General features: G+C 31.4%; 2 protein-coding genes across 3 annotated transcripts; one reads left to right on the forward strand and one right to left on the reverse strand.

Moving 5' to 3' along the window:
* The first annotated feature begins 13 nt into the window (after window positions 1-13).
* Window positions 14-12427, forward strand: LOC148626098 (uncharacterized). The gene is made up of 3 exons (XM_088569736.1): window positions 14-211; window positions 8397-8462; window positions 10014-12427. Exons 2-3 carry the CDS (start codon window positions 8411-8413, stop codon window positions 11219-11221), a joined length of 1260 nt encoding a protein of 419 aa, XP_088425862.1. The 5' UTR covers window positions 14-211; window positions 8397-8410; the 3' UTR covers window positions 11222-12427.
* Window positions 12428-17944: 5517 nt separating this feature from the next.
* Window positions 17945-21873, reverse strand: LOC148626099 (mannose-P-dolichol utilization defect 1 protein homolog). Of its 2 annotated transcripts, none has more exons than XM_088569738.1 (5): window positions 21712-21873; window positions 21331-21396; window positions 20026-20158; window positions 19382-19586; window positions 17945-18264 (listed from the first exon to the last, which is right to left on the reverse strand). In XM_088569738.1, the coding sequence occupies exons 1-5, from the start codon at window positions 21809-21811 to the stop codon at window positions 18124-18126; spliced, it is 645 nt and encodes a 214-aa protein (XP_088425864.1). In that variant the 5' UTR covers window positions 21812-21873; the 3' UTR covers window positions 17945-18123. The 2 variants fall into 2 exon arrangements, with proteins under 2 accessions (XP_088425864.1, XP_088425863.1); XM_088569737.1 differs by having other exon boundaries at window positions 17945-18345; window positions 21712-21870.
* Window positions 21874-23466: the final 1593 nt, after the last annotated feature.

Here is a 23466-nt window from a genome sequence, read left to right on the forward strand (position 1 = left end):
TAGATTAATGATATTGTTCAGTCATCTGTCCAGGTCTTCCCAGTGACAAAGTATTATACATGCCAATTAACTTTCAGTTAATATTTATCCAAATGTTTATATTGTGTGGGTAGTGTTATGGATTAGTTACTTGTACATTTTCCCATAGTGTTGGGTACGTTTAAATTTTTTCTAGATTTTGTGGACAGCATGGACTCATAATTAATACATGGTAAGTTATTATGTGGTCATACAGTTTAAAACTATTTTAATCAGTGTATTTTTTGTAAACTCTTTAAAACAAAATAACCATATCACACATGAAAATAGGAATTTTTACGCAAATCTATATTAAATATCATTTAATGGATTTGTTTTACACATTTCGCATCTTTCATGCAGCAACACATTAGCTAAGTAATATATATATAGATATATGTTTAATGATGCTATTCTAATTTGAGATAACTGCAGCTGCAGGTATGGCACTATTGACAAATTCCCTTACACATTGAATTTAAATTTCAGAATTCCATTATTTTTTTTTATTAAAATCTTAATGAGATTTGATCCTTTTTTATGTTGCAATTTGCAATTTAATTGATCTTCAATGGACTAACGGATGAATTTTTCATGAATGTTTAATTCCGCATATTTGGCTTCTTCACTAAATTCACTAAACAAATAAGGCAAATGTAATTTTCAATTTTCTAAAATATGACTATCCATCGAAATTCAAAACGCAAACAAACCCACTCGAAACAGAAACATACAGACAGCATACGACATTAAAAACCACACGTTACATAAAAAACCTAGGTCTGGTTTAAGTTATGGTAATCATTACTAATTACTGTTGATGGTACACTGGGAAAATTGCAATATCTTTTTCATACGTTTAAAACATATGTATAAAACATATGGGAACATATGTTTATGACGCATATGGAAATAAATTGTATATGTTCTTGTGCCTTTGAAATTACACAGAAACAATTTTTTTTCAAAATTATATGAAAGACCAAAGTGTTTTTACACTTCAAGTCCGATGTAAAACATAAAATTACCTTCTGATTTTTATGTACTTGTTTTTTTATGAATTAAGGATATCTGCCTACAAACGAGATAACTATTCATTCCGTATTGTCAAATTTCCTTTCATCCATTTGAACATGCCTTGAGCACCTGCGCATGGAGTTTTCATAACTCATACGTTATGCTAAAGATTGCCGTAACTACGCAAACTTTTTGTATCGCGCTAGACTTCATACGATTAGGTTTCGTGAACCTCTTGTTGGTACGAGATGGAAGTCAAGTCATCATTACAGAAGTTTTATGGTCGTCATCATGAACTCATGGATCGTTACGGTGTATCCATTTGCACCAGGAAAACTGATTTGTTCAACGTTTCATTGTTTTCCTTTCCTCTTTTATCTACCCTGAACCCTGAACTTGACTTTTTATGAGCGGGTGTTTCTGGAAAAGATGCTTACCCTACCGGTGCACTTGGTCCATGATTCGAGTTGCTCATTTATTTTTGTTACTTTGTATGTATTATTTTGGTTATTTTATTTTTTTGTTGTATGCGTCTGTTTTCCATGTTTGGTTTTTGTCCCTGGATTACATTATTTTGATTTCCACCAGAATGAATCTTAGTTCCCTTCATTACGCTTTCATCACACGCGCCTTAAAATGTCATTTGGAAGGGCTTTTTTTTTTATGAAATCCTTGTTATTTTTTTGTGTTAAAGATAAAACATACTATGACAAAACCTATTGAGAGAAGAGAAATCCTTTTTCCCATATCACAAATACAAGCACCCTGACCTGTATTTTCTTCTTCTTTTTTTGGTTCTAGCATGAAAGATCTTAAGTAGCTGTCATTATAAGAATCAAGCAAAATCTGAAAAATGTGATACACCCCAAAAAGGCCACATATTTTTATTTTTGTAATGAAATTGTTTTATGGGTCTATACTATGAAATGGGTAATTATTCTTTCAAATCTGCTTGCTCTTAAGATATGATGTACATTGAAAATACAATACATTCTATTGTATTTGAGTGTCATTTACAGAGTTATCTCCCTTAATTGCGAAATCTGCAGTGCATTCTATATATTTTTTATCTCCTGGTTATATGAAAAACTGAATGTTAGTTTCTGTTTACTATGGTAATTCAAACAAAATATCAAAAATGAAAATATGTAGGTTCTTTACCAATGAATCACATTTTGCATGATTCTTAGCTGGAGTGCTACTTAAAAGATTTTACAACCATTTGAAATCATTGCTTTCCTTAAATAGAGCAGCGAACATCCTTACTTTTTTGTTCTAAGAATGAATTTTTCATATGTTTTTATGATGGTGCTTAACAACCTAGGTCTTATGTATCTGATGAACATAAAGGTGATCAGTTTAATTTCATACGCATTTCGACCAGAGGATAGTGTCGGATTAAAACGAATAAGGAATACATAGGTAAACAAATAAAAGGTTATAACATTATCCCCGATTGAAAGGCAAACTCTAGGCAATAGTGAAAATGAATAGATAAAAGAAGAAAAGTCCATATACAAATTGCAATATCATGGCAAAAACAAGAAAGTTGGATACAACCTCAATGGTCCTTACTTTGAATAGACATAACAGATGAATTTAATGAGTAAAACCAGATTTCATAGCAGTTCAACCTCTGCTTTCTTTACGGTTAATTGTTTCCTGCAGATTACAATACAGACTGGCAGCACAAAATTGCCACCGGGCAAAATGAAATCAGTAGTCAAAATAGTACAGAAGATATATTGATGATATTATGAAAATCGATTGTCTATTAGAACATATTAATGTATGCTTTGTCATACAATGTCAGCATAAACAGATTTCTTATTTACTTATTTGTCGTACATGACAGAATTAATGTATGAAATATAATAGAACAGCTTTGCTTAGTCCTTGCTGCACAAAGTTGCGTTATTGATACTTTTGTTTTATAAATTTTTATCAATGTTGTGAATCGAATATTTTGTTCTTTAAGTTTATACTAATAACGGTGTCGGGTTGATTTACGAAATGTATTTAAGTGTCAGAACTTTATATTGAAGGAGACATAATAAGGTCCAGAAAAAAGTTCGAAAACCAAAAGGGATGCAGACAAAACAAAACAAAACAAACAAACAAACAAAAAACCATTAAAAAATAACAAAATAAAGGAACATATATAATAACAATAAACAACATTCAAGAATCGTCAGTAAACACACACACAAAAGATAAATTTACTAGAGCTAACCGTATTTAGATATGCTATATGACATAGGTATTTAAATAAGCTATATGACATTAACAACAGTGTTGATTTGTTATATATACATACACTTTACATTTACAGGAATAACAAAAGTAAATGTATAAACTTCATATTGACGAATCTCGACATATTAGCATTTAATTTATATTTTACTGATTTGTTCAACATGTCTTAGCTTTCCTTTCCTCATTCGACTACCCCTGACTTATTATGAATAACTCTTTGGATGTTCCTAGAAAAGCAGAGGACGCTTACCTTACCAGTGCACCTGGTCCATGCTCCCAGTTTTTAGTGGAGTCCGAGTTGCTCATTTAATTTTGTTACTTTGTATGTATGATTTTAGTTACTTTATGCTTTTTGTTGTGTTTGTTTTCCATGTCGGGTCTTTGTCCCTGGATTACATTCTTTTGATTACAGCTATAACTTTGGTTCCCTTGATTACTCTTTGATTACCGCTATAACTTTGGTTCCATTGATTACTCTTTGATTACCGCTATAACCTTGGTTCCCTTGATTACTCTTTGATTACCGCTATAACTTTGGTTCCATTGATTACTCTTTAATTACCGCTATAACTTTGGTTCCCTTTATTACTCTCTTACAAGAAGTGGTTTTGATTAAACAGGCATATACTTTTTCCGATCGTATTAGCATTAATTTACAACTAACTAAATATATTGCATAGACTGACTGCACTTTATCTAGATAAGTTACGAATTGGTTCTCTCCTGTAGGAATATGATGTCATTGATGGATATTTATTTCTTTGATTGCGCAGACCTCTGATATTACATAAAGGCTGTTTGTTATTTCCATAAATAAAGTGTAAAATCAAATTCAATGAAACTAATATTTCAGTGATGATCGATTTTTAATCTTATCCCTTTTGGAAGAGTAATCAAGGGAACCAAGGTTATAGCAGTAATCAAAAGAATTTAATCCAGGGACAAAGACCAGACATAAAAAACAGACATACACAACAAAGAACATAAAGTAACTAAAATCATACATACAGAAGTAACAAAAGTAAATGAGCAACTCGGACTCCACTAAAAATTGGGAGCATGGACCAGGTGCACCGGTAGGGTAAGCGTCCTCTGCTTTTCTAGAAACACCCGCCGAGTTGCTCATAGCTCATAAAAAGTCAAGTCCGGGGTAGACAAACGAGGAAAGGAAAACTATGATCCGTTGAACAAATCAGTTTTCATGGTGCTGATGGATACACCATAACGATCCACGACTTCATGATGACGACCATAAAACTTCTGTAGTGATGACTTCAATCTTGTAGCAACATAACCCTGTTCCAGAAGCCTATTTGTTAGAGTTCTAGCGCGATACAAAAAGAGAGTTAAACTTTGAAGTCGTATGGTTTTGTTACAATTTAATTTAAAGGATAAATTCCACTAACTTTAGTTTCAGACCTACTATTTTCCCAAAGTTTCAACTTACTATTTGAAATTTTCTATTTGCCTTTTTAACGCTAAAATATTATATGAATACTAATATACAGAAAATACAAGCTCTTGTGTCATAATTAAGTCACAAGGAGGGTACACAATGCTACTTCCACACAGTTTTCAAAGAATTTTTACAAAAAATGAGAGGATTAGGGGTAGTTTTTTAATCCAAAAATATAGAGCACAAGCTATGAACAACAAAATCTTTTGTCAGAAGTTGTGATAGTATAGAAGGCTATTTTTGCATTAATATCAAAGAGTTCGACAGATGCGCTCTATATTTTCTAAATAAAAATGTCTCATTAAATAAGCTATTTTCACAAAATTCGGCTTTATTTTCTGATTTTGCTTTATTTTCTCTACAATTTTAGTGAAACACTGTCATTAACAGCAATGAAACTTTATTTTTAACAAAGGCATATATTCAAATAGTAAATTTTGCAATTATCAAATTTATTTGAAACACTTTAGTTTTGGGGGCTGATTTTGACATTTTCTGAACATACTCCTTTGCAACATTATAAAAAAATAAATACATTTTTGAAACTAAAACATTTACTGCAACAGCCTACAAAATTTTGTCGCATTTTGATGATGTAACTTGTAGTAAAAATAAAACATAACAAGAAAAACTATGATTTTGAATACAGTTAACTATTACATATGCTATTATGATCCTGATCATGATCTTACTAGTTTCCATAACATATTCAAATTTTGACTAAAATTAACATTTTGAGTATTTAAGTACTCATAAAATTCATACACTACACCAATGATAAAGTGAGTCATGGTCAAGAAATTTTTGTGCATTTGGATCTGCACGTTTCAGAAAATCATACACTAAAATCAACCAAGTATAACCAAATCAAGAACAATAAATCTTGCAAAGTGCAAATTTCATGTACAATCTATATAATTTTTATCTCAAAAGCGCAACAACAAAATGAAAAACTAAAACTGGTTATGTGATCAGTTACTGTTTCTGAAAAAGAAGTAAAAATTAATTTGGTGGGTTTTTGACATGCATGAATCAGCTTTTGTCTGATTTTTTTTAGAAAAACTGATACTTAAATACAAACGGGTTGTATGATAAATCGCCAAGATCTGCATTATCAATTGATTTGATAACTTTATTTTTGTAGTTAAGTGTTGATATTTTTCATGTTTATAGAGAAATAATCAAAGACGAAGAACTATAAACGTCGGGTTAGGACTGTTTAGAAAAAAAATTCAAAGACAAATATAATCTGTTGTTTCTATACACTGTGTTGAAAAAAAAAGATGTAAACAAATAGATTGTATTTTACTTAGAAATGATTTGCGAAAAAATGCTTTGTTACCTAAATGACTGTTAGTAGGTCGAACATTTTAATAGCATCAACAAGTTTGTAATCATACTGGAAGTTAAAACAAGATTTGGGTAAAACGATTCCCTCTTAGGAGTCGATAGTAAAACATTTTCAAAGCTTTTACCCTTTTATTCAACAACATAATAAATTTTAATGATTCAACAAGACTATTTTCGGGCTTAAACGTCGTTTTCCTAACAACAGTGGAAGCAAAATTGTGCGACGGCTGTCTCAAAATTTTAATATTTTGTTAGACGATGGCTGAGATCCTAGTGTCCCATTTATCTGCTTATGAAATATAATTAAAAATGATTAAAAAATGATTAAAACAAAACTCTTAGAAAATTTTTTAGAAAAACTCAATTAAAGTTTTGTGAAGTAAAATCGTATTTGATTCTACTATTAAAATATTTTTGATATCGACACAGTTTGTCCAATCACTGCATCAGGATGTATTTTCTGTGAACAAAATAACGTTACAAAACAAAACAAAAACAAACTGAAAAAGTACAGTTTTACCTGAACATTCACATGGCCTACAATATTAAATTAAGTATGACAAGCAGTGCATCCAAGATTACAGTATCTCTAATTTAACTCCTGGATCGTTGCAGTGTATCCATTTGCGCCATGAAAACTGATTTGTTCAACGTGTCATAGTTTTCCTTTCCTCTTTCGTCTTCCCGGACGTAACTTTTTATGAGCAACTCGGCGGGTGTTTCTATAAAAGCAGAGGACGCGTACGCTACCGATGCACCTAGTCCATGCTCCCAATTTTTAGTGGAGCCCGAGTTGCTCAATTGCTTTTGTTACTTTGTATGTATGATTTTAGTTACTTTATGTTCTTTGTTGTGTATGTCTGTTTTCCATGTCGGGTCTTTGTCCCTGGATTACATTTTTTTAATTGATTACCGCTATAACCTTGGTTCCCTTGATTACTCTTTGCTTGCCTTATTATGACAAAAACAATATCTTGACATACATATAAAGCAAATCTAAAGTAGAGGTATATCTTTTCAATATATACATGAAATATAGTTTAAGATGTTTTTTTTTATGATATGCATATATGATTGGTATTTCTTATCCTAGTAGCTTTCTATTTCTTAATTGTTTTGGTTTTGAGTATCTTTTTCCTATGTCATTGGTTACGGTGATGTGGATTAGAGGTTAGTGTTTGAAACACGTGACGAAATACTTAAATTAGATTGGTAATTTGAATTAAAAAAAAAACGCTAGTTCGACGCCACTGCAGGTGGACAACGGTCCCCAGGTTTTCATCATCCCTGAAATCAGACTTGTTTGAATTTGACTTAAATATATTGTTGGGCGAAATTTACAGTATTGCAAAATTAAAAAAAACCCATAATCACCGAGGCTGTCTATCTTTCTTTGCTTTTGTTCTAATGGTGCCGGTGATATAGATCACGTCAAAAAAGTTGCAAGTGAACAAAAAAATATAAAACAATTGCTATATTTTCAAAAAGTTGGTTCATATGTTTTTTTATGTTTATGTTTTTGTTTTTGTTTTATTTTGTTTTGTTTTGTTTTGTTTTTTGGGTTTTTTTTATCGATGATGAGTTTAAATTTTTACCCTTATTACTAATAGTCTAACCTCAATTTTAACAATGGTTTCCGGTTGTTGAGTCCTTTTACCAACAATTATATTAAAAACTAATATTGCAGATGTATTACATGGATAAGTTCTAATTAAAAGGTAATTACATCTATTCAGTTGCATTAATCATGCAGAAATATGTATAATCATGTTTTCAGAATAGCAGACAATTGATTGCAAACAAATTGCACCATGAAACATGGACTTCAAAACATAACATTTAGTGCAAGTTTTCGTTAGAATTTAACTAGCAGTATTTGTAAGAATCATGCAAGTTCTGTAATATGTGATACACCCTAAAAAGGCTACACATTTTTATTTTTGTAATTTAGTTGTTTTGTGGGTCTATAAGCTGAAATGTATAATCATTTATTCCAATCTGTCTGCTTTTAGGAAATAATTCACATTGAAAATTCAATAGTTTCATGTACAGTGTTATCTCCCTTAATGTTGAATTCTATAGTACATTCTTTAAAATTTGCAGCTCCTATGAACAGGGGTTATATGAAAAGTTACATGTTAATATATGTTTACTATAACATTTTAAACCTTAAAGCAATATCACAAATACAAATATGTAGGCTTTCCAACCATTAATCACATTTTGCATGATTCCTAGCTGGAGTACTACTTAAAAAGCATTAGAATTCAATAGCCAATGATATATTAATTCTTTCCAGATCAACTCGAAGACATGAACGAGTCTGTAATAGATTACGTTTGTATTGTTGCAGGAATGCTGATAGGTAAGAAGTATAATAAAATAATAGCTGATTTACTTCAAGGAAAACGAAACTATTTGTGCATAGCCATATGTAGTAAAAAAAAGACTTGCTTGTCTAAATGGTATTTTCAATAATTACATTGTACGATAGGTCATATGCCCCATTTTGTCCTTCTTAGATCACACAAAATATTGTCTAAATATCGTTTAGTTCAAACCATTTGCATAGCTAAGTTATGAAAAAAGGTTTATCTAAGAGGCAATTGGAAGGAAAGAAATTACGGTAATTCATATGCGTCATGTATTTTCGTAGATCACACGGTGTTGTCTACATATCGGTTTACTTGAAATAACTTTATGCAAAAGTAAAATATGAATATCAATGCCATTCTTTTCTGAATAGAGTTAAAATTTATAAAGATTATTCAGCACCTTGTTCATTGAGAATTAAATCGATTACCCTCTATAAAATAATAATGAAAGAGACATATATACTATTTCAACACGTACGGAAACTTCAAGACAAATGTTATTTGTAATTCACATTTTTATTACCATGCAATTTCGACCCCATTAATAATATTATAGTTGTAAAATTGTCGACAACAATGATAGATCGAACTTTCTCGGGGCTGTAAAACATGTTAATTAGGGTTTTAGCTGAAGAAATTCGAGAAAAGAAAAAAATCATTAGAAAAATCTCAAAAAGGGACATAACTTATGAAGTCAGTGATATGTTTGTATCATATTCAATTCCACCAAAGGCTATCAAGCTTTTATTTGACAGATTAAAATTAATCTAATTTACTATGATGCTTACATAATATTGATGTAAAATGTTGAATACAAACATTCCAATGATTTTTATGATTTGTGTCTCTTACACTAGGTCTACCTCCTTAAAAGACAGCAAAGAAAAACTTTCATTGAAATATACGTAGGCAAATCATGTTTTAGTCACAAAAATCTTATTATGGTGAATTTTTAAATTTGTGAATATTAGATAATTGTGTTTTCCTCTTTAATTACCTATTTTATATTTTTATGTTTAGTGGTTAAACTAATAAATGACATGTCTAAAATATATCTTTAAAGAGTTTTCTATTGCGTAATTCTTCCGTAAAAGTATACAGTATGAATTATATATATATATATATAATTTAAAATCCTGTCTAAAGTGAACCCCTTTGGAAATTAAAATTGGCTCGGTTTAGATTGATATTCGGTTGACTCATGTTAAAAATACGAAAGGACCTTAAGAATGGTCTTGCTTTCCAAAGATTCCAGTTTATTTAGGGTGCGGTTTAGACAGGGTTCGGTTTAGACAAAAATCTCACTTATTTTGTGTCTATTATTGTCTATTTTGGTAATTGATTTTAGGCCATGTCGATGATGGACCGATCTCAATGTCACAGCGCCTCCACACCTGCGCAACCGTCTACTCCCGTGTCGACAAATTTCTTCACTTCCGTCAGAATATTGTTTAGCCAGTCATAGTCTGATCTAACATTCTACATATAAAGGACGTCGTCGCTGACGCTCCGTCCATATCATTATCTATCTCTATTTTCAGGGTTTGCTAACTGTTTGCCACTTAGCGATTGGTTTGACAATAATAACGGTGACAATTACTTCAATATCGAAAATGTTAATCAAATACTATTCCGACACAAACGATCCAGTAACAACACCTCTAGCTCAAACGGGGACAACAGGAGTGCTATTGAAAAATTCTATGATGATCCAAACAATAAAGCAATGTACCTGGTTTTCCCGTTATTTGTTCTTGTCATAGGTACATGTTGTGGTTTATACTTTTGTGATCGATGTAGAAAGCATTTTAAGAAGAAAAAGGCAGAAGAAAGGAAAAAGGAAGTATCAGAAATGACAGAAAATGAGCCAAACCAAAGTTTTAACCGGGAAGACAGTCCTTCGTCAACATCCGAGTTGGACAAGAGAGCAGATAGCTCTATAAACAGGGAAGAAACTGCTATGACCGAAACTTCAAATATGAACGACACTCCATTAGAAGACGTTGAAAATTGCCCTGAAGTTAGAGCAGTGAATGCTGTTCCCATAAAATACAGAGAAACAAGTTTCATTTCTGATGTTCAAAGCGTTAATAAAAATAATGTTCAAACGCCACCTGGTAGTGCAAAGGGGTTAAAACCTAAAGTTGAAACGGAACAAATTTCAACACAAAGTACCGATAATAAGGAAATGAAAACAAATATTCCGACTGCAGAAGAATTGTATACAGATAAGAAAGACGATGAAAATAATAGACCACCCAGCAAAACAAGCTTGAAATCTTTAAAAACTTTGAAAAAACCTGTTGCTTCTGCACCTGATCCAATACCAAGTGTTAATAACCAAAATGATAAAATCGTAGAAACAATAGTAAATAGAGAAGACACCAAAATGGAAATTGAAAAACAGATACAAAATAATTACGAAAACATTAAGGCGAAAAGGCGAGACAGTTACAGATCTACATCAACAGTCCGCAGTAACAAAAGGAGTATTTCCCCGGACTCAAAGTATTCTGGCTCTATTGCTTATCACGAAAAGACAACCCCTCTTCCAGATGTCACTAATTCTCAGAAGTATCCAAAAATTGATAGGAAATTCTCACATCTTTCCCCCCAGGCTATTGGAGAAATACTTCAGTACTATAAAGATAAAAAACATATGCCTGATATTATTCCAGACGAAGATGAAAATATTGCTCCAATTAAAAGGAAGTTTCGACGAGCCAGATATAAAATAATAAACGGATAATTCTATTTCGAGAACAATAGTTTATATTTCAGAATCTGGCTTAACTAATGGAATTTTTTTGGCGGAATCTGAAATGTTTCCTAACTTTGAAAGATCAATCTACATAATTCAATTCAAAAGAAAAGATTCTCAAATAGAAAGCTTATACAGAACGATTGATAGTATTCACATACCGTTTTGTAAATATGAACACATTTTATTATTTGCACAACTTGAAAAAAAAACCTAAAATTAAATAATTTTTTTTATTGATAACGATACATGTTTTACGATATAAAGCTGTTGATTGATAGTCAGTTGCAATCTCCAATCATAATTGATAGAACTGAAGGAAAATCACACGTGTTGGTCGGTCTAAAATGAATATTCACGTAATAGCGATGTTTTTTACTCGATTTTTCTCTCAGCTGCATGTTAAAGCCCAAATTTAGAATGATCGGAAACTAGTTTTTAATCGTACGAATGTGCTTTGAACTATGTAAATTTGTAACAGCCGGTATAAAATGTGACATACGGGTCTTCAGAATAACAAGTGGTCATCCAATTCAATAGTAAGCATTATTTCATATTTGTATTTTATTAAAAGTTTAAAATGACTTTAAAATAACTTTGGCAGTCGATTCAAATGAACTTCCAAACGTGTTTATCCGCATATCCTGATATTTTGGTACAAGCTTAACAGTGACAATTTGATTAAGGAACTAGACCTAGGGTAAGAGACATAACTCTTAAAAATCATTGGAACGTTTGTATTCAGCATTTTACATCAATCTCATGTAAGCATCAAAGTAACTTGGATTGATTTCATTCTGTTTCAAATGAAAGCTTGATAGGCATTGGTGAAATAAAAAATGATACAAACATATCACTGATTTCAAGAGTTAGTCATCCTGCTCGAGCAGTTGGACGCTAGTTTGGTTTTGAAATTCTGTATGCTATTTTTTTTTATAACTACAGATTATGTTGCAGTAAAGTAAATATGCCTCGCTTTAACGATGCATTTTATGGTCAGTGCTTCTACAGGCATTTTGTGTGAAGCACACTAAACACATATGATTGTTTAGACATGTAAATGTAAATATATTAATTACATGGTACTTTTCGATTGATACTTAACACTTGTTTACATGTAAAATGTATTTTTATGTAATATGACTGTGATAATAGAAAATTTATACATGGTTTTGTTTTAATTAAAAATGTATTACATGACCTTCATTGTATTGTAAATTAGTTTACCAAAAGTCGACAACTTGCTAAACGAGGTTTCATTTTATATTATACTTACTAACGGATATGGTTATTTATGGAATAACTGTTATGTTTTCAGTCTAGGAGGAAATAACTTCAATTACATGGTTCACATTTATTAACCTGTAGCATTGGGGTTATTTCAAACAGAGCGAACAAATAAAACAGCCATTCCTTATAATTTATGTTTGATATCAAATATCAAAACGGATGCTTTTAAAACAACGTTTCTATTTAAATTAAACAATATTAAAGATACTATGAAATATATAATTTGTCCGACAATGTACTTTTTGAAAACAACATTAGAAAAAGAATAAAAATCACATCAAACCCAGAAATATAGAAAAGTTAATAAGTAAGTAAATAAATAAAAAGAAACCATCGAACAGATAAAAAGATACAACGAAAAACGGTAATACTAAGCACCATCATAATTGACTAATCCACCCATAGATTGAAACAAGTTGGTCCGTATAGGAATGATTGTCTTATGTTAGCAGAAATATGTTTATACACTAATGCAAAAGAAAACAATTTAATTCAATAGCAACAAAACTTCCAAACCTTTCAAATTGCACCTTTCAGTTATTTCCTTCAATCTTTTACACAATGACAAGGTAATAGTGTACATCAATTGTTGGTAACAGTCGATAAACGCGTCAACTCTATTTTCAGAGATTAAAAAAAAGCACTTTTTTTTACAGCAAAATGAATTTAAACTAATGAAAAAGAGCCAATTGTATTGCAATATTCATAGTATAACTTTCCCACAGAAAGAAAGAAACTGCAGATTCCACGAATATTGAATTTCAGAAAAAAAATAACTTGGTTTTCATTTATACAAACAAGGGGCCCTGATGCCATTAAAGTTAAAAAATACAAACTTAAGCCTGAGAATTTTCTAAACATCCATGGTAATTCCAATCAAAGTTATTGGAATTAATGACATTACAAACAGTAAAGAAATTTCTCACACTTGAGTATGTTTTGTGGTGCTAGAGCCAGATCAATTTGAATGAGTACTTAATTCACAGTGTTAATATTTTTATTAAAAAATTCTCATATATGATATCATAATTCTGCTTTATTGTCAGACTTTTAATTCAAGATTTGAATCTTTATTCGAGACTAAACCCACTCACACAATTAAAATAATTTCACTTAAGGTGGTAGACCTAGAGTAAGTGACACAACTCTTAAAAATCATAGGAACGTTTGCATTCAGCATTTTACATCAATCTTTTTAAGTTTTTAATTAACTTGGATTAATTTTATTCTGCTTCAAACGAAAGCTTGGGAGGCTTTGGGGAAATTGAATATAATACAAACATATCACTGATTTCAAGAGTTTTTACCCTTACCTCTACCTCCTTAAGAACAGCAGCAGAAAAGGAGGTGGTCTCAAATACTAGGATACTTTTATTTATTCCTGACATTAAATATTCATGCAGTTAACAACTAAGTTCCAGATGAACAATTCAGGCACTGTAAGTTATATATATACAAAATAATTATATACTTGTTGAAAAACAACATGTTTCATATGTTAATGCCAATGAACTTTCTCACACAAATTGCTAGATTTAAGGCAACGTTGAACTTCTTTAAAAATTCCACGGCCGAAAATGGCAATGAAGAAGAAATTTTAATTTGCTTCATAAGTAATTATGATAAATTTTTTAACAAGATATAAAATTAATGTAAAATTTTGCATAATTTGTTTAGATTCAATTTAACTTGTCATTTAATAAATAAGTGTCATTTTGTAAGTGTTAGTTTCTGTAACGTCCATTGTCTTACATAGTCTGAATTCGTCTTGGAACACATTCAATAAGAGTTGTTGTCTACAATGTAGTATCCTTTGACACTTTGCAAAGATTATGCAGCAGTGATCGGCATGTACAAATCCATTAAGTGTTCGTGTTGTTTTTTTTCCAAGTTTAGTTTGAAACGATTGTTGAAATATTATTGAATTTGCAACCTCTGATTGGAGTTTAATTGTTCAGCAGTAGATGATATTTTTATACTAATTGATTACCTGCCAGTAAATGTTCGACTTTGCATTTCTTTTTTGAGATCGTATGTTTAAAATATTTATCTTATATTGTAAAAAAATATATTGATTAACATAAAAGCTATTAAATAATGTTAACGTGTTTTTAAAACGCTGTCAATTAATAGGTCATTAACCAACAGAAAAAAATAAAATGTTTTTGTTCTGTTGAATTTCTTAGTATTAGATCATACTTTTCTGTTAATGCGACAGGCATTAATATTGTTCAAATCAGTTTATAATTGACACTGCCAAGGGTGGAAAAAATTATGGTGCAAAAAACGATCCGAATGAAAGATGTTTTTTTTTAATCTACACAAACATAAATTTTAAGTAACTACAGTCCTTTTTGTAAGGAGAATTGATTTTTTGATTAAAAAGACATTCATTCCCACATGAATTATCCAAATCAAGAACGATAACTCTTGCAAAGTTATGATTCTTTGTAAAAAGTATATAACTTTTATCTCAATATTTTTTATTTTTGATATTTTGTTCGAATTGCCATAGTAAACAGAAACTAAAATTCAGTTCTTCATATCACCTGTGTTCTTGGGAGATAAAAATTATAAAGAATGCACTGTATATTTCAAAATTAAGTGAGATAACTCTGTAAATGACACTCAAATACAATATAATCTATTGGATTTTCAATGCTGGTTATCTCCTAAGAGCAGGCAGATTTGAATGAATAATTACACATTTCATAATATAGATCCATAAAACAACTTAATTACAAAAATAAGAATATGTAGCCTTTTTTGGGGTGCATCACATTTTTCTGATTTTGCATGATTCTTACAAAGACGGCTACTTAAGAAACAAAAAATTCTCCTCATTTAGAGTTTTGCTTACAAAAATATGCATCACTGATTTTTTGAAACATTTCTGCCTTAAAAATTGTAGACAAAAATTTCAATAATTTGCTGAATATAATTTAAACAATACCAACTAAAATAATACCATTATGAAAATAATTTTATCTACCCATACCTCAGTCAAAATATCAATGTTTAAAGTTATGATTGTTTCTGTCACAATGCAAAGCGTTATAATCACTTTATATGAATTGGTTTCTTGTGGGAACAATTAAATTGTTATAAGAATGAGTATAAATAATTTACAAGGGATGTTAAATAAAATATGTCCGTAAGTGTAATATGTATGAAGTACAAAACTTTGAATGGGATATCCTAATGTATTTAATTTTGCTCTGTATATAATCATTAGGGGTGGATCTAGAGATTTTGAAAATGGGTCTGGTGTTCCTGTTCCAGAAATGTTCCAGACAAAGGGTGATCCAGTCTATTTTTCAATTATATTTGCGAAATGTGAGGTTTTTACATTGAAAACCCCATGTATCAACCACTGATATATACAGTTTGCATAAACGGAACGAAATATCTGTTGTCATTTAGCTTACATATTCATCGAAGCTATAAGTTGAGTGAAAAACAAAGATGAAAAAAATAAGTAATTCACTAGATTTTAAATCCCGTGTTTTATGTTAATGTGGAATCGAAATTCTAACATCAAGGTAATCTTGACTACTGTTCTTACCCTTACGGAGAACCTGATGTCACTCATGTCTTTTTTGTGCTAGTATGAATTGCAAATGCGTTTGTTTTTGTGTTTGGGTGGTCTTGTTTACCTTATCTTCAGTTTGTATACCCAACTGTAAATGTACTTGTATTTTGGCGTCTCTATATTCTTCTATTTTGGCGTTTAATTGATTGTATTTCTTTCTTAACAGCTTTCCTACCGGTGCACCTGGTCCATGCTCCCAGTTTTTAGTGGAGTCCGAGTTGCTCATTTACTTTTGTTACTTTGTATGTATGACTTTAGTTACTTTATGTTCTTTGTTATGAATGTCTGTTTTCCATGTCTGGTCTTTGTCCTTGGATTACATTCTTTTGATTATCGCTATAACCTTGGTTCCCTTGATTACTCTTCATTTATGTAGATTTCAAGTCTACCATTAGATATTATTATCCATGATATCCATTATCGTCAAGCTTGCTACAATTTGTAATTCTAAAGAAATAAGTGTTGCAAGAAATATTTATAACATCAATGAATTGTATGCAAACTAGATAAATCATGGTTATCGTTGGTTTCATTTGGTTTAAACATTGTCTCCTTCACACACTGGGGGCACATAAATTTTAATAATACTAAATGATAGGATCCAAATTACAGACATACAAAAATAATTTACTTGTTTACCATAAGCATTAAAATCAGGACACAGCTGTCATGCAGGATCTATTATAGTGTTCATTGGGCCATTCAATATAACAATGGATTTTGTTTGTTTGTTTGTTTGTTTGATGGGGTTTAACGTCCGAGCAGCAATATTTCAGTATATTTAGACGATGAACATGAAATTGATGATAAAATGAACATGAAATGTTTATGAAATGAAAAACGGATGGGACACAAGGACAATGGGGTCGACAAATTTTGATTGCCACTGCAAATGGGGAGAGATGGGTAGGGTCGGGCAATTTAGCCTCCTGTGGCGGAGCCCTATGGTTCCTACTCCGGGAGAATACCACAATAGGGTTCTTTAACGTGCGAGGAACGTGGCATTTTTCCCAACACGGTGCACCACTATGGTTTGCGGTCAGGTTTTCCGTATTATAGCCTGACAACCCCAGCATGTAACACGCCCGGGGTACCCCATTCCACCACCTGGGGCACACATCCCAGTCGCTCTGTGGGCAGAGCGCCCTAGCCCCGGCTAGGGTTCTGAGCACTATTTAGTCGCCTTTTACGTCAAGCTTAGCACTGCTGCAGGCCTATTCTTTTAACACCCTGACCTGCACGGGGCTATAACAATGGACATGATCACCCTGCCAGAGGACCTGATGCCACTCCATTTTTTTTTTTATTGGAGTCGATATTGTTAGCTCTTTGTTTTTTTTGTGTATCATGTCATGTTTTCCATTCTTTTCTTTACCTTATGTATGTAGTGTATGCAGATCATCTATGCTCTCTGAATTCCACGTTTAGTCCATGCATTTGGAATTTGATGTATCGGAAATGTCATATTATTGTTACCCCTTGAGTTACACTGCAAACTGGAATTTCGATTTTTATCTCAAAAACAAATATCTATCCTTAGGTTGGTTACGTCATTGAATATATCAAAGGTTTTTTTAACCACAGAAATCAAGTAGCATAGCCACAAATATAAATTCTTATATTATATTCTTATATTATTCTAGTGTATTGGGGTGAAACGTTATTTGCAGTATGTTTTAATTTAACCCCATTATTCATTCAATGACATCTCCGATGTGCGTCAAACGAGTTCATGCTTGATATACACGAACAGCCATGGAACATTACCACTATTTAAAGTTGAATAACCAACTGAATATTTTAGTTAAACTATTGAGAAAAACCTTAACTACATTATAACAATTTAATAAGAAATAGCTTAACAACAACTGTACAATAACAACAACAACAACAAAACAAACAAACAAACAAACAAACAAACAAACAAAAACAAACAAACAAAAAAACAAACAAAAAACAAAAAGAACACATTATGGAAATATTGAATTTATAAGTATTTGGTAGTACTTCACTTAAGTTTTCGACTTTTTCGTCTGTAATATATAACTTGTAAAGTTAAGATAAAGTTGGATATGAAAAACTGCACAAAAGTCAATGTCAAAATCCAGTCTCCTGTTAGAAGTATTGATGTCGAAATTCTTCCAAAACTCTGGAAAATACACAAAAATGATGAAGTCCCTGATAACTGCCCTGTGCCATGGTTTTTATGGTTTGTATATATTTGGATCAGCTGGAAGTAAAATATATCATATTGAAAGAATTTCTCTTATCGTTTAAATCTATGATTCACATTCGATTGTTGACGAACATTATCTTTTTTACCTCACACTGGAATTTGCAATCTCTGTCCTTTTTGCCAGCCAATCATTTACTACTCCATATTTCGAGTCATCCGCAGAATTGTTAAATAATCAGTTGAATTGTCATATTTGAAGAAAATGTGTGCGATATCCAACCGACTATGCTTACAAAGTTAATCAAGTTGGTTATTTTATGTGCTTTCATATGACATTATATAGCCTTCGACTCAAATTAGAAACATTTTAGACAGATAATCGTGTTCAAAAACCCTACCGGTGCACCTGGTCCATGCTCCCAGCTTTTAGTTGAGTCGAGTTGCTCATTTACTTTTGTTACTTTGTGTACATTCTTTTGATCTCCACTAGTATCGTGTTGCCTTGAAGTTCATTGTTTTCATAATGATGATAACTTCAGTAGAGCACAATGCACTATTTACTTTTTTGAGCATTAATGTAATCATTTCACTTATTTTTCAAATGTTTTCGGTATCGATTTTGTCTTTATTGATTTTTATGTTCTCCTGTCCACTGCAGTAAAACCAGTCTAAAATGAACCCTGAATAATGCTAAATCTGCCTAAATAACACACTTCCTCTTTCGTCTACCCCGGACTTGACTTTTCATGAGCAACTCGACGGATGTTTCTAGAAAAGCAGAGGACGCTTACTCTACTGGTGCACCTGGTCTATGCTCCCAGTTTTTAGTGGAGTCCGAGTTGCTCATTTGCTTTTGTTACTTTGTTTGTATATTTTTAGTTACTTTATGTTCTTTGTTGTGTATGTCTGTTTTCCATGTCTGGTCTTTGTCCCTGGATAACATTTTTTGATTACCGCTATAACCTTGGTTATTTTGATTACTCTTTAACAGTTCCTTCATATCAATTTAAATTTATTAACTGAAACCGATCCAGTTTTAAAGTCTAAAGGTTATCGGTTTAGACAAGTTTCTATGTATTCTTAAACCTACCCTGCTAATACTGAGCACTGGTATACTACAAATATTCAGATATGTTATGCATTTAAACGGTACTAATGGTATGATTAAAGCCAGCATGGTGAGTAGGTATCCTAACATGAAAGAGACTGCACAAATTGGTCTCTTGTTGTAACTCAACAGAAGTAAGACCAATACCACCATTTCAACCATTAATACAAGATTTTCACCCCACGCACTGAAAATATAATGATATTCGATAACAGATGCCATGAACTTAGTTTTATAGACTTAATATGATATCAAATCAATTGTACTTTGGTACTTTGTTTACAAAATAGTCATGCTTGAACAATTAGTTCTTTGGTGTTAGTTGTTTTGTCAGTTGTAATGTCGTACAACAATATAACAAAAACTCACCAGTCCTTAACAGCATCGGGCATTTTCTAAATACTTGCTGAAAATGAACTGACTCAGAAAATATCAGGAATCACTGAATTTTCCCCCTTTTTAGTTTAGAGTCGAAGCCAAAGTAAAAAATGTGTCTGTAAGAAATAATTGTTTCAAACACTAGATCAAGATCTGGATAATTGCTGTTTTAACCTCGGATATTTTCGATAACAATCCCTAAGTTATGACTTAAACTACAGGCAAGATTAGTGAAAAGATCAAATTACCTGAGTGGAAAATTTTGTTGAACACAATATGCCACCTTAGAGGAAGAGGCTTGGAGCATCAGTATTAAACTAACGAAACTAACTCCACTGGCATTCCTTTTCCGTAATATCTTAAGTATTTGTGGAACTTGACCTGAAAATGGCAAAAAGAAAATGAAAGTACTTTTTTAAATGTTTGATATCAAATTTAAACATTTAAGAAAAAAAATAAATATAGCTGTACATGTACATGTAAAATAATATCGAGTTTTTACAGTGCAAAAAAAATCTCGTATCCCTTTTTCTTAACTTGAATGATTCTCAGATAAAAATGCACTGAATTGATATACTGAAAAGTCGTTTTCTCTTCAAAATATTATCACCTACAAATACATCTTTTTTCGATAAATAGAATAGTATTTTTAATCCATTAGGAGTACAATTGAATTTTCGTCAAGGTGAAAACAAAGTGACAAAATTGGAATTAAATAAAATTCATGTTACTCGTTAGGTTTCCTGACAACATGGATAAAAGTGAATTATAAATAATATAACATTTTCAATATATCCATCGTACTTCATAACATTATTGACGTTTAACTGCCCTTGAATAAATCTCCCAAGACAGTTTAGTGTAGCAAATAAAGTCCATAGGAGGTTATCATGTTGGATTTTGTACTTTAGTTAACTTTATTTAGATTTAGTTTAATATTAATCACATTTAAGGATGTTTCTAGTCAAGTTAATCCATATTTATCAGATTTTCGGACTCCTGTGGTATTAATTCATTTCATAGCATTAATATTTTTGCCCAGTGATCCACCACTTTTTTCATTATTTTATCAAACACATCTTTAAACGTTATTGTAGAAGTTTCTATGAAATTTTATTTGATTTTTTCTTGGTTTTTCATAGATAATACATACTATGACAAAACCTAAGAATACAGAGAAAACCCTTTCCGTCAAAATTTCAAATGCGTATATCTAAAAAAACGAGCACATTGAGCCATCAATGTTTTCTTCTTATAATGTTCCAGCATGAAATACATCAAAGAATTTCACAATCCCATGAAATCTTTGCTATTCTTAAACGGAGCAGCGAACATTCTAACCAAATCCATCGAAGTAGGAGCCAAATCTAGTGCCAAGAGGTTGTAGTGTTTTTTTTTTAAATTTGTTAATCTGTAAGTGTGCTTATTTGGTGGTACTTATTTTTACTAACATAACTGATAACAAAATTCGCGAAAAAAAAAACCACAAAAAATGAGTAGGATTACGTTTTTTTGTGGTCTGATTTGGATTTGAGATTGTCTGTTAAACTTACTGATTGTAACTGTTCCCATCAGGACATAGCCTAACAGAGAGGTTGCTAGGGTTAGCATACATTGCCCTGAAATCAAACCAAACAAATTATATAATTTAAAAAAATTGGTTTATAGCGAAATTAAAATGCCAACGACAATTTCGAACCTACATTTTATTGAAGAACAAATGTTTACACGTCATGAAATTGCATCTACAAACCTTTTATTTCCGTTGACTTATATGTACTCTTTTGTCGTTGCAGAAATATTTTTTTTGTAATTGACATAACTGGTGCGGTTAATGCATAATAATAATATCTGGGAAGAGTGTCTTTTGTATTTCTTAATCCTTTCTAGAAGTCAATCTATTTAGCATGAATAATTAAAAAGGCTCTACTCACTCTGAGGGATTTTATGGCGTTTCACCAATTCGTCGAAACAATCATGATAATGTTGCGGATCTCCTGAGGGAAGACTTGTTGTAAATTCCCATCCTCCCATTTCTAATATCTATCTCTTATGAAGTAGATTATGATGAGTTGTGGAGTATATGCATCATAATACGACGAATAAACAAAGGTTGTATAAATATTGTGATAACATCAATCACGCCATATCTATATCAATATGGTATAAACCACCAGCAAGTGCTTGTCTGATAACCATGTCTGATCCTCGGTGCATCGACTTAGACAACAAACAAACATCATTTTTACAATATTTATTTTCAATCTTTGCTCGTGTAAAGATTACTGTAACCATTGGACCAGAAGTGTTTTACTTAGATCTATTTTAAACTTCGTAGCTTAATAAAATGATGATACAACAAGTTTTCTGTCATATAAACATATTTGCATTATGCAGCCCTGTTCTCAAGGAGAACTTGGTGTATTTACACTCAGTAGTATTTTTACTAACGAAATCAAAGAAGAAATTTGATACACAACAGTTGTTTGCATACCTATTATTTGCTTTTGCAGTCAATAGATATAACATTTTCTTTAAATAATAAAAAGTACAACTAAGATGCATTATTTTTCACTGATGGTCAAAAGTCGATCCGTGTACCTATGTCTACATTAAGTTTGTTGTGGGGTGATAATTAACGCTTTATTGTTCACCTTGGACGTTGTATCGACGCCTTATACACGTTGTAGTAAGGTTATGTACTGTACTAAACTAATGTCTAGACTTCAATCAGTAATAAATGTTAAAATAGAATCTATATCAAGCAATATTCACAGGTCCCTTGTTAATGTAAGTGTCTAGTACTTTTACTGGTTTGCATTTAATAAAATAACCGTAATTAAAAAATGATTCATTCTTCAGATTAATAGTGAAAAATGTAGCAATGAAATAAAAAAAAAGGATACGCTGAATTTAAAGTAAGAATATTATTCATGGCCAATACCCTTTCATTTGATATCAATAATGGCTTAATATGTTCCTATTGTAGAAGCTTCTTTGGCAGTGCACTGGCACAGAGTCAGTGTACAAATTACAAAGAGGCTCTTATCATGAAACTGTATTAACAATCCCAATATTCGATGCCTATTGTATTTTACTCACTTGAAATGTGACAGGTGCAGGATGGAACAGGACATGCTTGTCTTACAGGAGCATTTCATATAAAAAAGGGGTTTCGTGTTTTGTCTTTTATTTTGTTGACATTATCTTATTTTAACATGTAACGTTATTCATTTTGTTCCATACTGTGTATTTAGTTCGATCGTCTCTGTTTCCTATTTCATGTTTTGGTCAACCTCTTTTTTTTTATTTTGAGATTCCTGATAAGTGATATTTGGTGCTTTGATATTTCTGCCAATTTTTATAAACTATACTTTTAGTATAAAAATATCTTTATGATTATAATCTCATTCCGAATCGATTGGTACAAAGGTAAGTAATTCAAACAATTTTATAGTATTAACTTGCAATATTTTTTTTCGATGTTGGTTTGATGTTGTTTATCAAGTCACCAAAACGAAGTTTTGCCACTAATTGATTTTGCTCCGTTTCCTCTTATTATCAAGTCCACGAACACGAAGTGCACGGTTTCTTCTGTATTATTATTCCAATTTGGTATGGGGATACAGTTTAAGGAGCCTAATATAATAAAGCCAAAAAAGAGAATCGATGTGTTGTCTGTTGCCATG

This window comes from Perna viridis, chromosome 2 (assembly GCF_037379345.1).
Source record: "Perna viridis isolate PV_CMFRI_1.1 ecotype Kerala chromosome 2, ASM3737934v1, whole genome shotgun sequence".
Lineage (NCBI taxonomy): Eukaryota > Metazoa > Mollusca > Bivalvia > Mytilida > Mytilidae > Perna > Perna viridis.

What these genes read in the sequence shown, in the direction of transcription:
- LOC148626098 (XM_088569736.1), top strand. Translation starts at nt 8,411, where the DNA reads ATGAACGAGTCTGTAATAGATTACGTTTGTATTGTTGCAGGAATGCTG. An exon ending in TGTTGCAGGAATGCTGATAG is followed by an intron (nt 8,463 to 10,013) that starts GTAAGAAGTATA and finishes CTCTATTTTCAG; the next exon opens with GGTTTGCTAACTGTTTGCCA.
- LOC148626099 (XM_088569737.1), bottom strand. Translation starts at nt 21,811, where the DNA reads ATGGGAGGATGGGAATTTACAACAAGTCTTCCCTCAGGAGATCCGCAA. An exon ending in ACGCCATAAAATCCCTCAGA is followed by an intron (nt 21,397 to 21,711) that starts GTGAGTAGAGCC and finishes GTTTGATTTCAG; the next exon opens with GGCAATGTATGCTAACCCTA. An exon ending in CAACAAAATTTTCCACTCAG is followed by an intron (nt 19,587 to 20,025) that starts GTAATTTGATCT and finishes TTATATTTTCAG; the next exon opens with TGCGTGGGGTGAAAATCTTG.